Here is a 17,556-nt window from a genome sequence, read left to right on the forward strand (position 1 = left end):
CCTACACAGAAATATGAAATAATAGTTTCCTTTATACAGATTTTAAAATAATTCTATAGAGTGGTATGGTTTATGTAAGGTTATTAATTGAGTGCTCAGCAAACATTTTTTTGGTGGTTTACTCTATGTCAGGAATGTAATAGAAGTTAACAAAGAGATTAAAAAATGAACTATCATCAAGGTGCTTGTCTGGCAGGCATTGCAGATAAGGAAACTGAAAGGTTGATTAGCCAAGAGGAATGCACAGTGTACAGTGCTCACGTACAAGGACCAGTAATCCCTGAAAAACGACCATTTTCAGGAGAGAGTGTTATGCTTTAACTGAGTTTTGGAGGCCGTCAGGCAGTTAGGTAGGTGAAGGAGAGAACTTGTTTTAGGTGAAGGAAACTGAAAATGCGAAGGCACACATCTCAAAGAGCATGGCGTGGAAACAAAATGGTGAGAATTTAATTGTGGCCAAAGTGTAGGATGTGAATGAGGACTCGTGAGCCGTGAACTTGCAGTTAGACACAGATCTCATTTTCTCAAGTGGGCATTGGGTGACATTGGTGGGTTTTAAAAAAGGGAAGTGACGTGACCATATTTATATTTTAGAAAGGTTTCAAAGGGGAGAATATAGCATAGGGACAAGAAGAGTCAAAATGAACAAAAAGCGTTCATTGATAATTAGTAAAAATATGTATTCAGTGAACAAATGAATGAGCATTGAATGAATCAATAAATGAAAAGGTAAAATGTATTACAAGATTTAGCAACTGAAAAATAATAACTTTGGTAAGATTACCTTTATTCAGTGGGATGGTTGACAAAGAAGCCAGTTAGAATGGGAGATGATGTCAAAGTACTGGATATTTGAAGTCAGAACTAGTGGCATTGTTTTCTAGACTAGTTATTTCTAGTTAGTAGGAAATAACTTGTTGTTGTTAAACTACATTTATGTATTGGTTATATATTCACTTTGCTACCTATTTTATTAATCCTGATAGTTTTCTAGGAGTTTGGTTTGCTTTGTTTTCTGGGTATAATACTGCAGTTCCTAAAAAAATATATATAATAACTTTGTATTATACCTTTCAGCCTTTGTTGTTTATTTATGTTTTGTGTTTTAGTATATTGGTCATAATTTTGAGAAATAAGTTAAAATATAGTAGTAGTGGACTTCTTGCTTTTAACAACAGGGATACCCTAGTATTTTATACTTAAGTTGATGATTCTGAAAGATGTTTTTAGCATATTAAGCTTAAGATTATTCCAGTCTTATTTTAAATAGGTCAAAAATTTATTTAGAAGGTTTGGAATTTTATCATATGAAGTGTGTGTTCCTTTTAAAATGCAAATACTTTTTTTTCTGACCAGTTGATATGTCATGTTAAATTAGTCTATAATTTTGTATCATGCCTGTGAAAAAATCTTTATGGATATTATACATTATTCTTCTGACAAAAATGCTGAATTTTATTTTTTGTATTTTATGCAGTATTTAAAAATATTTATGAGCATAAATAAGATTGGCTTTATTCCTTTATGTTGTGCTTTACCCTGTTTTATATTCAAAGATAGAACCCCGGGATACTGTAAAATATTTAAAATAGTGAACAACAATATTTAGTTATGGTAGTTCATAAATTATTGAGTCAGGAGAACAAATAGATTTCAGACTATTGATAAAGGGCATCATTCAGTAACATGACTGGGCAAATCCTTATCTCTCTGGGGCTCATCTGTAGAAATGAGAAGTTTGGACCAAATGAACTCTAAGGTCACTCCAGTTCTAGCTTTTTCCTAACTGGTATTCATAGAGAAATCTCTCCAGCTTTATGCTATAAACAGTAATACTTCGTAGGGTAGGAATGGACCATGCTGTGATGACCCTGGCAGATGTAGACTTGAGTTTCAAAAAGAAACAAACAATTTGTTAGTCCATTGTTGAGCTACTTGAGCCCATGAACAGTTGAAAACTGAGAAATGTTGACCTTGTGGTTTATCTTAAATTGTACTGGAGAACTGTGGACCAACCACCCCTCACTGGCTTGTTCAGCTTACCTGAAACTGGATCTAAAGGGCTGCAGATGGGGGATCTGAAGCCCTGGATTTGTGTCCCACTTCCGTCACTTTTTGGCTTTGTGATTTTTAAGTCTTTTAACCCCATCAGGCATCAGTTTTGTTATTTGCAAGATGAAATATATTTAATTAATCCTTTAGTTCCCAAGTTCTAAGATATGAGAAGCCATAAATAATCTTTAATAAAAATATCTTTATTATATATAGTCATCTAAGGTTTACCTTCACATATATTGATCTCAGCTGATCCTCAACAATGTTTGGAGGCAAAAAGCAAAAGCATTTAGTGACCTTATTTCAAAGTTAGGGCTAGACTCCTGCCTCCAGAGAATTTGGTTGTTTGCCCAATGTGCTTTTAGTGAGTGGCAGAGCCCCAGCTGGAGCCTAGGAATTCTGGTTCTTCAACTGTTCTTTTCTTGATATGACACGCTTGTCTTTCATTATCCCATAATCGTCCTTGTACACTTTTCAAGCATCCTGGTACATTTTCCAGCTCTTTAAATTGTGAGGACCAACTATCCTTTTTCCCTTGGGGGTCAGCTTTGAAATGCTGTTCATTGAGGATTTTAAACAATGTAACACTAACACTTTTTTTTTCATGTGTATGTTTAAATGATTTCTTGAAAAGTACTCCATCTAACATTTATCCCTTCTTTTCCTGATTCTTTTTCAGATAGCAGTTCTGTGGATGAAAAGGTTTTAAATCATACTTTTTCTTCCTCCCCCCGAGGGATCTTGTCTTTTGTACATGTTTGTTTGTGACATATTAGACCTGTTTTGGTTCTTCTGTTTTAGCTGTGAAATGTGCATGTTATCCCAGCTTTCCATTCTTTGGTTGTCCTTTAAGTGTGCCCCGATATGTTGCATCCACCAGGAGGTTACACCTTGCCAGCTTCGCTTCCTTGAGCTTATACTTGCCAACCTAGGGGTCTGCTACGGTCAAACTCACATCTGTTCTTCAGTCTGGCTAATCATGACCTCCCTGACTGATTAATGATCTTCACTGCACATACCAAGTTTTAAGGGCAAATAGTATTTGGAATATATTTCCCTCAACTCTGCCAGTGCTTTGGTTGAAATGCTGACGGCTAATTTCAAAACCTCCACTCACAAAACCAGTCGCTTTGACTTGGAGCTGACCCTGCTTAGCATCTGTCATACTAGGTGTTACGTGTCTAGTGCAGTTGACCGTGTTCCAAATTCATGTGTACACAGCTCTAGTGTGCTAAAAGCCTCTTTGTTTTGTTCTGTTTTTTTCTCCATCTTCATTTAAGGCTCGAATAGTAAGTGGCAATGATTTGGATGCTTCCAAATTCTCTGCACTACAGGCGTTTGGTGGGTAAGTACATTCATAATCTTCCTACTTCATTTCATTCATCAGTGGTACTTGCCTATGCTCTCAGCATACATATTTTGAGCACAGAATGTTGCATGACTCTGTAATTAGCTTGCCTCATTGTTGCTTTTTTTCACAGTGAAGTAGCTTTTGTAGTGTTTTTTTAAAAAGTAATGTACAGATTCATGTATATTTATGTTTAATTACGTGTATGTGTGTGTGTATATATATATATATATAAGAAAACTGAAATCATTTAACCAGAATAGACATTATCATTCCATATTCAAATACAAACATATAATTTTATATTAGTGAGTTCACATTAATACAATGAATACTGTGTTTTGATCTGCTTGTTGGTACTTAATGATATGTATGTGCATGAACATCTTTCTATGTCAGTAAGTCACTGAATGTAAATCTTCACCGTTATTTTCTACAGTTGCATTTAATCGGTGTATAAAAGTCTTTAAAATTTAGTCCCAAAATAATGTATTGATTATATTTTCAATGTGAAATATTCAAACGAGATGATCTCCTTTAATGCCTGTAGTGATACGTTGGTATCTGTTTGGTATGCATGTGGATAGGCCTTTTGTGTGTTTGGGTACATATGTCAGTTCATACAGAAGTAGTTTTGTGTATCTTTGTGCATTTAACATAATATAAGGCCATTCTATACATAAATAAGCACTAACTTAATGCTGACTTTATAGCAGATACTGCTAAAATTGTTTCATATATAATGACTCATTTGATTCTCACAGTGGCCCTGTGAGGTAAGTACTATTCTGATTTGTTATACAAATGAGGAAACTGATGTATAAAGCAGTTAAAAAAATTTCTTCATACAGCTAATAGGTAACAATTAGTATTCAAACACAGAGTTCCAGAGTCTATGCTCTTAATTACTATGCTATGTTTCATCTGCAGCTTAAAGGTTTCTTTTTCTTTTATTTTATCTTTTTCCCATTTGACAACATACCTTGGAAAACTTTCCACTTCGATATTTATGAATGATGCAAATATTTCAAGACATTTATGTATAATATTTGTTAATTCTTGTATTAATGAATTTTCCATAATGTTTCTAAGTGCCATTCAAAATGATACTATAGCAAACATAAAATGGAGTTTTGCACAGGATTGATAGTTTTTAAAGTGTTGAAATTTGAACACATTTGTGTACAATATAAATAGAAATTTTGATACCTGTTTTAGCGTTCTTAGGGCAAAGAAATAGTCTCACAGTTACATTTTATATTCTCATCCTTTTAAAATGAATCTTCTTAAGTTACATCCACATGCTACTTTAAACATATGAAAAATTTTAGATTTCAAATTCGAAGTTCCTGGAAAGTAACATTTTTTTTGAGATTTTTCAAATAAGTAATCAAGACGTTATTGGTTAAATCTATAAACTCTTCAATGTCCTTTAACTACATGAAGAATTACAATTGTATTATAATGTCACAGTAATTTAAATGTTACCAAGGCATGTGGCAAAAACTCACTATGGATTATCTATAGAAAATTCAGGTAATAAATGGATCACTCTCTCCACACTACACATACTGTCTATCTTTAAGTTTACTAAAAAATAGTGATATTATACAACTAATAAAATGGTTATCTTAGAAAATAAGTTGAATGCCAATGTCATTTTGAAACAAATTTTGTATGTCCTGATCTTAGAGACTCATCTGAGTTTATGATCTTGTTTTCTTCAACTCCTGCCTTTCTGTGGCATCTATCACTTGATAAAAACGTGCTTCTCTGATGTCTGAATATGGAGTTTTGTCTTTGTCAGAGCAACACAGTTAACCTACCTCCATGTTTTTGTGAAGTGTATGCTGTGTCAGTGTTTAGCTAAAACAGGTGATCTTGGCATTTCGCATAGATCCTTTCCATATTATTTTTCCAGAAACTGTCTATTTCAAGAACTTCCCAAGGGATGCTGGAATTATGATGGTATAGAAAAGGGGTGATAATTTTCAGTCATCAAGAGAATCTGTTATTGTCTGAAGGCAGGTGGTTCTTGAAGAACCTGAAGGGTACATTTAAATGCAAGCTTTCAATCACAACCTCTTTCAGAAATATTTTCTCCTTATTTTACTATCCCTATAAATATGAAATGTATATTTTAAGAAAGTGAAATATTGCTGTAATTCTCAATAGTACAATTTCTATTGTCCTGGAACACTGAGACTGGAGCAGACTTTCAAAATAGGGAGCCATTGCTGCCTCCTGACAAGGTTATGGCATCGTTCACTCATCCACCTTCAGCATCCCTCATCAGTTCGAACCCAACCACATCCATCCTCCCCTCTTCCTTCTCAAGTGTCAGTAGAAGTCCGATCTATACACACTGAAACCTGATAATGGAGTTAACCGTGCCGCTGATTTCCGCTCATCTCTCTGTGCATTTCCTTTAAGTGTTGCTGGAAAAGACATGCCAGACTTTATTTTTCCTATCTGTCACAGTAAAATTGGAGACTAGGTCTGGAAAAGGAATTAGGAGAGGGAGAGAGAAAAGATATATAGAAAAAGAGAAGGCTGGAAAGACACTTGTTGCAGTGAAATCACTACATTTAACATTTTGCATCTTCGTGGTGTTGTAAGAGTTTGTAAGAGCTGTCATACGTGTAAGCTAAGAGTCCTACCAGGAGCACACACCAAGGTGACTAAAGTACAGCGCTTTTGTGGGGGAACCACCTCAGAGAAAGTGGAGAGACAGACAACAGGAGTAGGCGAGTAACACCTTGGACCATAACTGGGACCGATACCTGGGAAAAGAGGGGGAAGGAGGCAGGAGGAGGCATGAGAAGCTTTGAACTGACAGCAATGAGAATGCAGTAAAGTGTCTGTCAGACAGACCAGTGAGGGGTCCAGAGAAAAGGCTGCCTATTGGAGGAGTCACAGACTGAACGTAAGTGGCCAGCTCTGTCATCGCACCAACTTCAGTCATTGGTCGGCAGCACCTTGGGAGTGGCCCAGAGGGAGTGCTGAAGTTGATTCTGGAGGTGCGGTAACTGAAAGTTGTCATCCAACTACTCTTAGAAGGTGTTCTCTGAGGGATATCTGAGAGATACTTGCCCATGGCTACCCAGCATCTGATAATTTGATGTCATTTGAATGTCAGTTTGATGACACTGCTTTAATAAATGATAGCTAAAGAAGTCACAGGAGTACCTTCTCCAAATAGAAATCACTTGTTTAGTGAGAATGCCTCTCCTTTAGTGCTTTGATTGCATTGACTCAATTTCTCATTTCCCTGCATATTTGTAGTCAGTTTTATTAGTTGCATGATAAGGAGCACTTAAAGACCTCTCTACTTTTTTTTTTTTCTTGTCTAGAGGTACCAGTCTTGTCTGCTTCAAAATTCAGCAAAGTCTTAATGAAAGTGATGGGGATATGGGAAAGACAGGCTAGGAGAGGAAGTGGTCACCTCTCTTGTTCCCTTTCTTTAGTCATCCAAAGTCTCTGCAGGGTGGTTCTCATGGAACTAAATTCCTTGAGCCTACGTTAGGAAAGATTGATCTTCTGTCTATGGTTTTGAGCTAGGCTGTAGCTGCTTCCCTCAACCCCAGGAAACCATTGAGTGCTTTCCAACCACTATTAGGATTATAGAACCTTGTTAGGAAAAAGGTGATGTTGAGCGACATCAGAAAAAAAGATAAGAGAAAAACAGAGAAATATCATTGAAGGGCGGGACACAGAGATTGACAAATAGAAAAAGAAAGCTTCTGTTTTGACCTCATATTCAAATAGGTAAAATTGCCCCAAAAATATATTAAGTGCCAAGATTTCCAAGGTGGTTCATTTATTGCCATGAAGAAATAACTTTGTGAGTGTGAGCAAGCCAATTATTACCCAGAGTTCTGAACAGTTATTTTGTTCTTAAATTGATCTTGATTTAAATCATAATTTTTGTTTTTGTTACACCTGACGTGAGTTAGATTGTACAATATATGGATATAGCAGGCTTAATACATACTCCTGATGCTCGTCATAGTTCTGACATTGCTTTTGTATTTGTCTGTGGAGTTTAGGATGTTGCATTCTGTCCGCACACCGTCTTCCCCACTACTAGTCTTGACCTCCGTGTTTTGCCTGGGGGGCATGAGACTAGTCACTTAACATGGAAGCAGAGGTTGTTCTTACTCTCCAGGGGCTCTGGACTCCTCTTTTCTTGTAGCAGCAGTCTTTTCTCTGGTAGCTGAGGTCTTTGTTTCATTTTTTTTTTTCCTCCCCTATCTAGCCTAAAAATCAAATTCTTCTCTATCTCCTCAAGTAACTCCCTTCTAAAGGAAAGGTTCAGAAATTCTCAGAAACCTAGACAATGACTGTTTCCATTGCTATAAACCCGTCCCTTCCCTGGGTCAATGGCTCATCCTACATAAACATACCTGCATGCTCTGAACCAAGATTGCCAAGTACTAAGAAAATGGCAGCCCATGTAATAAATAGCTTGTTTTGCTCGCAGTGCCAGGTCACTTTTAGGGGGGAAAATGGCAAGCCTTTTTCTTTGGCTTTTTGATCAGCTGTTCTATGGAAAAGTTCCTCCCACCCCCAGGGGGGGATTTGGTAGAGAAGGCCTTCACTATAGGTTTAGGGACAAGGAGTTAGGATTAGGGATTGTTAATTATTTTAAGGGTTATCAGATGCAAACAGGACCTACTTTCACAATTCATAATTGCACAGCCATTCAATCCGAATGCCCACAATTTTTCACTTACTTTTGTTCAGATTGCCATCAGTCTACTTTTAGCCCTCAATACCTTTTAGCTAGGCAATTGCTAGCTTATCTGGTAACTGATCTTCCTTCAATTTATTCTTCCACACTGAGTCCAGTCTCTACACAGTTAAGATTAGTCTCCTGAAAGCACAGTCCTTTTCTGACTTAAATGTTTGTAATGGCTCCTCATTTCTGTAATGTAAACTGTGCATCTTCCTACGTGGATTTGAATATTCTTCTTAATTTCTGTTTCTCTTTACAGTGGGGAAGTATTACTTCACTTTTCTGTGTTCTTATTTGTGTCATTCCTATGACGTATATTAATTTCTTAAATTGCATAAACTTAACAAGATTCATATCCTTGCTGACCTGATTTTAAATTCTTTAAAGGCATGGAATTGGTCTATTTTACTTAGGTTTCCTTTTGTAAAGCTTATGATAGTGTATTGCCCATATTAGGACCTCAGTTGTAAATTAATTTTGTTTTAGAATTGGCAGTATCTTAGGTCAGTTAATCAGAATTACTTCTTAGGAGATTCAAATTCACCGTATTTTAAGAAAATACTATTCCTGAAACACTTGTGGATTCAGGACAGGACACATATGAGAAGTACTGACTTATAAAAGCAGCTTAACACACCCTTCAAACTCAGTGTTACTAAGTCCTTATAGGAAAGAAATAATCAGAATTTTTCTCATGTGAGATGTAACTCTAGTTGGTTAGGAGGCCACTTTGCTTTTAATTGTGAATCCCCTTTTCTCTACTTTGGAGAAACTAGAAAGTTGTATTTAAATTTTATAAAAATCTGCGGTTATGTAATATATAAATTTTATCCCTTCATTCTTCTGTATGAAAACCTGAGCACATTAGACTACTCTAGATTTAAATTCACACTGTATTAAAGATTTTCTCTAATGAACTCTTATGAAAACTTTCTAAAGGAGAACTCTTATGATTAATAATAGAATGACCTTTTTCACCTTGTTCTTTATAAAAGTAATAAAGGGAGTCGTCTTAATCCATTATAGGATGAAGAGAACCTGCCATCTCTTAGCCAACGTCATGCATAACGATGCCAGCGGGTATTCACATCAGCTAGAAAAGAATCTCCTGTGGGGCTGGGGGAGCCCCAACCCCACCATAGACTCGGGATTACGCTCTGCTAGTGCTCAGTGCTCTCTACCTGCAGTCCTCCTGCCAAGCAGGCACATAATAGTCTGTATACTGAAATTTGGCCTAGACATGGAACCTCTTAATTAGGAAAATTGACATCAATAAGGCCACAGACTTTATAAAACCAATGTATCAAAAACTGCTTGCTAAGCCATTAGCTTCCTGTGGCCAAAAAAAGAAAAAAGAAAAAGGCCAATCTATCTAATTTTGGCCTACCACCAACAGTTAGTTTCCTAGTTCACGGTCAACTGAAATGCTTCCTTAGGCTCTTGTAAATTACTCAGGAAACACTTGATATTTCTATTTAGAAAATCTTGGTCATGAGAGTACATTTTGATCTGAGCCACAAAGCCCAGCCACCAGGCTGACTCCTTCAACGTGTGGACCTATGAAACTCCAGGATTACCACTATGGACCCAATTAGTGGGAAATACACTTCGGCATAGTATCTGGGGAAAGATGATCAGGTACTAAGTACAGTCTAAACCAGGCTTACAAACTCCCTAGTTTTCCTGGAGTGGGATTATAAATCATTTCTTTTAAGCATGGTTTTTCCTACATAGACATTGCCAAAGAACTCACAGAAGACATTCAGAAGATTAAATTATCCTGAGCTTCCCAGAGGGAAAAACATGGATCACTGGCAAAATGATGAGTTGGCAGGCTTCCTCAGCATGAGGAGAAATTTCCAACAGTAGGAGCTACCTTTGTAAAAGCTAAATTCTCCTTTTCTAGAAATAGTTAAATAGCTTGGGTGATTGCTTGTTAGAAGGGTTGCAAAGGAAATTTAAATGTCAGATGGCTTGGTTCTTTAAAGCCTCTTACAGTCTTCAGAGTCTTTTACGTCCTGTTCTAATATTCTATCCTATCCTAATATAATCACTTTATCAGATAGGTGTTGTGTAGTAAACCACCCTAAAACGGAGTAGCGTAAACAATGTATCTACAGATCTCATCTGCATTAGCTTATGTGTGTATGGTCAGCTGGACAGAGGCTGGTCCTCACATGTCTTTGGGCATCTGCATGTACCTGGGCAACAGAGGGGGTTGGGCTGTATGTCACTCGACATCCAGCTGGCCAGTCCAAGCTCATTCATAGGACAGTGACAGTATTCTAAGAAAGCAAGTGGAAACATGCAAAACTACTTTAAACCAAGGCTGGAACTAATAGCCAGAAATTTGGCTACATTCTGTTGTCCAAGAAAAGTAATAAATTTAGTTCAGATTCAAGGATCATGGAAATAGACCCTGACTCTTTATAAGAGGAATGAACTGAAGTCATTTTTTTGTGATCTATAATTATGTATACCTATAATTAAATATTATTCAAAATTACATACTTCTCATAATTTGAAGAAGATAGAATGTTTCATATATTTACCTTCACTTACAATATGATTTTTTTCTGTACTTAGAATAATTTTTTTTAAAATTACCATGAAAATACCAGAATATTCTACTTGGTGTTTAACCAGTTACCTCAGCTGCAATACAGGATAAAGGAAGACTTACTTTCCAGTGGATAAAGTGCTCTGAAAATTTACGAAAGAAAAATAGTTCCACTTTGTAGCTATCAGGGCAGACTTTATGGAGAAGATGGCATTGAATTGGGATTTGAGGTTGGGGTGGGATTTTGATATGTGGATAAGGAAAAGGCAGACCAAGAACCAGGATAAAAACTTAAACAGCGTCATGGACAAGAAAATGTCCTGGACAGTAACGTGTCAGAGGATGTGAAGGATAAAGTGGGAGATGTCTTTGGACGAGTAAGTTGAAATTCTGAATTCCTGACTATAGTCATTAAATATATTAGTCATTGGAATAATATGTCTGTAACTTTGAATACCTGCAGCTTGTGAAAATGACTGAGTTGTTCTGGGAACGTAGTGGTTGAACAGTAACTACTAGATGATAATGACAGAGGGAGACTTTATGAATTTATAGTCACAGAACTGTATAGTTTTCATTAATCAGAGCAGACCCACCTGCCAAAATTACAAGAAACTTAATTTTTAGAGAGACATTAGTCTTTGGAAGCAAGTGCACTCAGGCGTAGCAGACGTGTCCTATGCTTTGAATACTTTTACATAACTCTGTCAACTGCGATAAACATCGCTGTAGCTCCTGCTCATTATCTTGATGTTGAGACTCGAAGGTCCTAGGTAGGAAGAGCCAAAGCAGAGACCAGTAGGAGCCACTGATGCTCAGAATGATCTGAGTATAAATCTTTTCACAAAGTGACACCATCTGCCACATAATCTTTACTTAAAGATCTCTTCAGGAAACAATACTCTAAATAGTTGTTCCAGAATCACACAGTGACAACTACAGAATCTCGTGTTTCAGAAGAATCCCCAACGTTAATGATAAGATGCATTTATTTGTTTCTAGTGTAGGAAGTACTAAAACTATAGAGCAGGAGTGAATGAAACCACAGACTGTATACAGCAGGGTATCCTCTCTGGGTCAGAGCTGAGACCAGTGTGATGAGATCTGTGAAAACTCCTGTTTGATGCCATAGATTTGTACAGAGTTTGGAGAGAGTACTCAGGCAGTTCTTGTAGATGGGGTTCAGACTTAGACATAGTTGCTGGGAGGACCAGGTTAGCAGTAATGAAATTGATATGCAGCAGAATTTAGGGAAAGACGGGTTTCCTGTGAGAAGTCTTATGAGGGAACAAAAGGAGCTTGTCATGGTAATTCGGACTCAGAAACCCCAGGGAGAAGGAATTCTGGTTAGTGAGTGAGAGAGAGAGAGAGAGAGAAGCCATCATTATCCAGCCTTAAAAGCTGTATAAGCAACTTATAAGGAGCAAAAAGGGTATATGTGATTTTGAGCTCTTTCTTTGAGATCCAAGCAAAACTTGAGTACCACCCCCACCCCAACTGAGTGCAAACAACTCAAAGGGTATAAATTAGAGATAAGACACTAAAAAGCGCTAATAGTCTCTTCAGTTCTTCCATTCAGCCAATGGGACCCAAGGAGGGGAAAAATCCTACATCATCTTTGAGCCAAAAAACACAGGATTTGGAATTAGAAGCTTTATGTCTTGACTCCACCATTTAATAGCTGGCTGAGCTAAGGCAAGTCACTTAATCTGTTAGTCATGATGCCTCATTTGAAAAATGTGGATTATAACCATAACAATTAGATCACAGGATCATTTAATGCATTACAGGTTTTTCATCTAGCGCACACAAAAATAACTTTTACGATACGAAAAGGAAAAGTTTTGCTTATGGTGGCCAGAGATACGGTCTCCTGGGACTGAGGAGTTTTGCAAGACAGAGGACTTTTCAGTGCTCAAGTTGGGAGTCCTGAACAAACTGGGATGAATTGGCCACCCTGAGGGACTCTGACTGCCCCCAGTGGCCACCAAGATGGCTTCTCTAAGATCAGTGTACCTGTAACGTGTGCACCTCGCTCTGAGCTTTCATTAAGGGAATGAACGTAGGCAGTGTACTTCTTTCTATGTGACTCTACTTCTGTGGGCTTCTGCCTGAGAACGTGCATGGATTCATGCTTGGAAAAGTAGTTGCCCACTTCAGTTCCCTACTCGTATATTTCATTAGACATGATTTTTTGCCTCTTAAATACAAGAGTCATGTCAAGAAAGACAAACAGGAAAGAGAAGGGCCTTAAGAGATAGAATGAAGAGTACATTTCTGAGCTGAATTGAGACTGAGAAGGAGAAACTTGAATAGAACAGAAATCTGTTCTCTTGACCCTTTGAGGAAGCTATAGTAAGCAGAACTCAACAAGGCTGCGTCTCTTTAAAAAACTTGGATATTTGAGTGAGAACATGGCAGATATTCACAAACTTCTTCCTTTGCAGTATGTATTACAGTCTAGTTTTCTGCTTTTATTTGCTAGATGTTAGCTTTATTATCTCAACTGAAATAAGCCTTTTTCTTCCTGCTGCTGCAATCAGGGCATGGGCAGGCTTTTATTTCACTATCTCTGGCAGAAAAGGTGAACTTCTTGGAGTCAAAGCTGAAAACAGATCTTACCACTCACTGCTTAGAAACCTGGCACTTCCTGCATCAGACCATTAAACATCTCCCTAATGGCAATGTGTCTTCATTGAGCTGTTGAGCTATTTCATGCTCACTGTTGTGCAGGGTACAACAAAACGGTCTAATACTCATGCTGATAAAGTAATTTCCAAGTTTGTCTAGCATCCAAATTCTATTGAGACCACTGGACCAGGCAGGATAAACACAGTAAAAATCTGACACAATGTAAGTATCAGTGGATGTGAGTAGAGGACATCAACTTAGGAGGACTGTATAATTTCAAAGACAAGTCAGTGTATTTATTGAGGGTGCACCAAGTACAAAAGCACTGTTCAGTCTATGGATCTTTTTAGGTTGAAGGTGCAAAGCATGAGGCCATCTCTCTCCTTAAGCATGCTGCATTTAGCTGAGGAGATAGTTGAGGGGATAAGACCAGCATGTGAATTTTAAGGGACCGTAGGAAACAGGAAAGAAAAACCAGGTGCCCTTGGGGCCAAAATACGCATCAGTGATCTCTTGGTATTCAAGGCCTTACTTAACAATGACTTGGACATGGGTATTATGGGGATATAAAGACTTTGAAGATAGGCCAGTGCAAGATTGGGAAGGACCTTGAACATCAGCTATGAAGTATGGAATTTTCATGTTCTCTAAACTGCTTTTTGAACTCAAAATACCCAAAGGATGTGTTGGAATCAGGGAAAGCACCACCTGTACCTTCCTCTTACCTTGGATATTATACGTCTTGCATGTCATGTCCTTGAAGAAAGCACTCATTTTAGGAAATCAGGAGCCAGGGAAGGCATTTGAACAACAAATTTAAAAAAACATTTGTATGAAGATTGAGGTGGTGTGCAATATATACTGGAAACCAAAAAATTGGAAGACTTGAGATATTACTGGCAAAAAGAGCATAAAGACTATTTTATCAGAATAAATGATGACTGGCTTTAAGCATCTTCAACAGTGGGGAAAAATGTAATGAATAGTTGAATAGAAATGTCAGGTAGACCTCTAGGAATGAAGGACTAGATTATGGGTGAAAGTTTAGCACTCATGTAAGTATTTGAGATTCACCTTTGCAGAATTGATAGCTAAATGAAAATGGCAGAGAGTATAGAAACCTAGGTGGAATGACTAAGAAAGAAGGATGTTGTTAAATCCTCATGACAGTGCATACTGCTTTTTTCCTTGTATCAAGTAGCAGAATGTTAGAGCGTACACTTGTGTCTCAGAAACTGTGATATGCAGTTTATCACTCTGCAGTATCCTTGCCTGACGTGTTATGAGCCTAACTGGAGAAAATCTGGAGTCATGCATCCTCTGTTTTAATTTAGAAATAGAATTCATGAACTTTAAATCTGGTGTAAGGTTCTAATGTCTGGAAATCATTCTAGCTGAATAGCTATTCATCAGTATATCTATGTCCACTTTTCTTAATGTCTGTAAAGTTATTTCCCCATCTGTATAAGGGAGTAATTACAATTTCCACCTCATTTCATTGCTAATGAGTATTAAATGAATCAGCATATGTAAACATGTCACACAACGTATAGCACACAGAAAACAAATGTTCATTACAGGCTGGTCATTAATAACTGTTCTGTGATTTCAAATATGCTTGAAAGTCTTATTTCTCTGATACCTTTTAGGTAGTTTAGATTTTAAAAATCAGACTCACTTAAATAAGAACTTAAGGGCTCATATCAGTGAATACCCTTTGTAACATCACTTTCAGGTTGGAGGGGGTACGTCAGTTTAAGATGGATTAAGATGTGGATAATGGGACAGCCCCCAAATTAACAGAGCTTTGCTGGTCCACACTTGATGGCTTACTATAAATAGCTCTTTTCATCTATATTTAATTTCAGGGTTATTCTATAAATTAAACAATAGATAGGAAAACATAAGCTGGTGAATTTGGGCACGAGGAGTGAGGTCTTGGGCTAGCACTAGTTATAAAGGCATGACTTGCTGCTGGCATGAGTTCCTGGTTTGACAGTGGTGTAAGATTTCCTGAAGCTAATGGCTCTATCTAGGGAGACTGCAACTGGCCAACTTAGATATTTATTAAATATTTCAATGGCCTGGGAGAATTAATAATACTGTCACAATTTCTCTTACAGCGGGAATAAACACCTTAATATGTATTTTTATACGTTAAGTTTTTTTTGGTATGTTTTATGTTTTGTTTTATATTGGGTACAGTAGGCCTTCTGTCAGTTATCATTAGAAGTTTGACTTTTTTCAAGCAATTCCATGTCCCTGTCTTGGAGGAATTTGTGATTTAGCTGAAGCATAAACTTTATGTTGGTTATCCAGAATTCCCCATTCTATGTTCTCTCATTATTAGGAAATTACATATGATAGTCATATTGTTATTTATAAATCTGTATGTAAATCCCCGTGTGTGTATGACAAGTCTGCTGTTGATGATTTTTTTTTTCCCTTACAACAGATGACGATCTATAACTCAAAGGGCTAGGTGGTCACAGGCATGAGATTCAAATACAACCCCTGGTAATTTCACCAGGAAGGTAGAGACTTGTCCATTTCCCTGTTTGTTTCCCTCTCGGGCTCATCCCATGATGGCAGAATCTGGAGACCCAATTCCCTTCGCTTTTGCCTTAATGAAATTATGAATGGATAAACCAAAAGACATTCAGAGACATTACCTGGGCCAGTCTTGGTAGTCAGAAAGAGGCATTTGAATTGTTCTGGTCAGAAGATCTGGCAAGGATATTTAAGCCATTTCCAGAAAATGAACATCTCTGACTAGTGAGAAAGGTCTCCTGGGGTCTCTGGACTCAGAAATCACCTCCTCCCTCCTTCCTGCATCTAATGCAAACTAGTTACATTCTGGTTAACATGCTTTTTAGTTTCCACATAATTCATTAGCTCTCTAATCTCTAATGTAGCTGTGTTCTTAAAAATTCTACTAGGAATTTAAATTTCCTAAATAATCCCTATTCAGATTCAACTAGATTAAGCATGAGGGGGAAGTCTAGAGAAAACAGATGTTGACAATCCAAAGTCACTATGCTAAGTTTTAACTCTTTAACCTGTGTTCCCTGAACAGGTGAGAGATGAGACATCTAGATAAAGTTATGCTGGATTTTAGAATTTTCTTCTTTTCCTCTCTCCCCAACATAGACAAAATAATGGCTTCACAAAGAAGTAAACATCCTAATCTGTGAAACCTGTGAATATATTAACTTACTTGGCCAAAGGAACTTGGCCAAAGGTTGAATTCAGGATCTTGGAAGGGAGAGATCTGGGTGGAACCAGTATAATTTTAAGGGTCCTTTTTAAGAGAGACAGAAGAATCAGAGTCAAAGGAGATGTGATGAAAAAGGAAAGAGGGATCAGAGTGACGTAAGGAAGGGGCCACAAGGGAAGGAATGCAGGCAGCTTCAGCCTCTGTAGAGAAACCACAAAACGGGAGGAAGTTGATTCTCCTCCCCAAGAGCCAACAGTGGGAACACAGCTCTGCTGATACCTTGATTTTAGGACTCCTGACCAGAACTGTTAAAGAATACATTTGTGTTATTTTGAGCCACTAAATTTGTGGTATTTGGTAGCATGTAGGAACCTAGTACTCTTTCCCTCTGTTTCTTTTTTTTAATGGGTCTCAATCTTTCTTGAATTTAGCTGCCAGAGAACTTTGCATCTGCTGGAACACCTACTGTTCTTTTTGGTTTCCTGTCTTCCATTCTGTGCAGGATGCTTTATTTTATAACTAGAGCCTCTGGTGCAAATGTACTACTATCACTGCTTGAGGATTGGGATTGCTTCTGTCATCAGTCCAACAGAAGCTACTTATCCCGGATCTGCTAGGTGTTCAGTGCTGTGCTAGCCATTGTTTTAATGTACTCTCTTTTCTAAGAGGCTACAGTCTCTTTTGTAATTGTGAGTTGAGGAATTGGAGAGTGAAGTGACTTGCAACCTGAAAAATCAATTATTATCTTTTCCATTAGCTAGTATTGAAAAAGCATTTATTTTCCTAGCTATCTATGGATGGCAGGATTTTGGAAGTGAGTTTGATGTATTCTGTTCTGTATTTTCTGTTTTCCACTGAGAATTATGTTCTCAAATGTAAACTAATAAGACCACTTTACTTTGGAAGTTACGAAAACTTACGAAGTTATTTCTTTCTTTAAAATGTCAAACTGAAAAGTAAGGAAACATGGGGCTAACATCTCCCAAATGAGAATGGGTGTTACAAAT

The 17,556-nt window shown here is 37.4% G+C and overlaps 1 protein-coding gene across 2 annotated transcripts in view; it reads left to right on the forward strand.

Annotated features, from left to right (window-relative positions):
* UNC13C (unc-13 homolog C) overlaps positions 1-17,556 on the forward strand; it is a 639,986-nt gene that overhangs the window by 272,707 nt on the left and 349,723 nt on the right. Inside the window, exons 10-11 of one of the 2 annotated variants that reach the window (XM_074366154.1) lie at positions 2,735-2,757; positions 3,336-3,400. In XM_074366154.1, coding sequence (XP_074222255.1) covers positions 2,735-2,757; positions 3,336-3,400 — 88 coding nt within the window. The remainder of the gene's footprint in view (positions 1-2,734; positions 2,758-3,335; positions 3,401-17,556) is intronic. The other variant, XM_045506261.2, reaches the window with a different exon arrangement.

Source organism: Camelus bactrianus, chromosome 6 (assembly GCF_048773025.1).
Source record: "Camelus bactrianus isolate YW-2024 breed Bactrian camel chromosome 6, ASM4877302v1, whole genome shotgun sequence".
NCBI lineage: Eukaryota > Metazoa > Chordata > Mammalia > Artiodactyla > Camelidae > Camelus > Camelus bactrianus.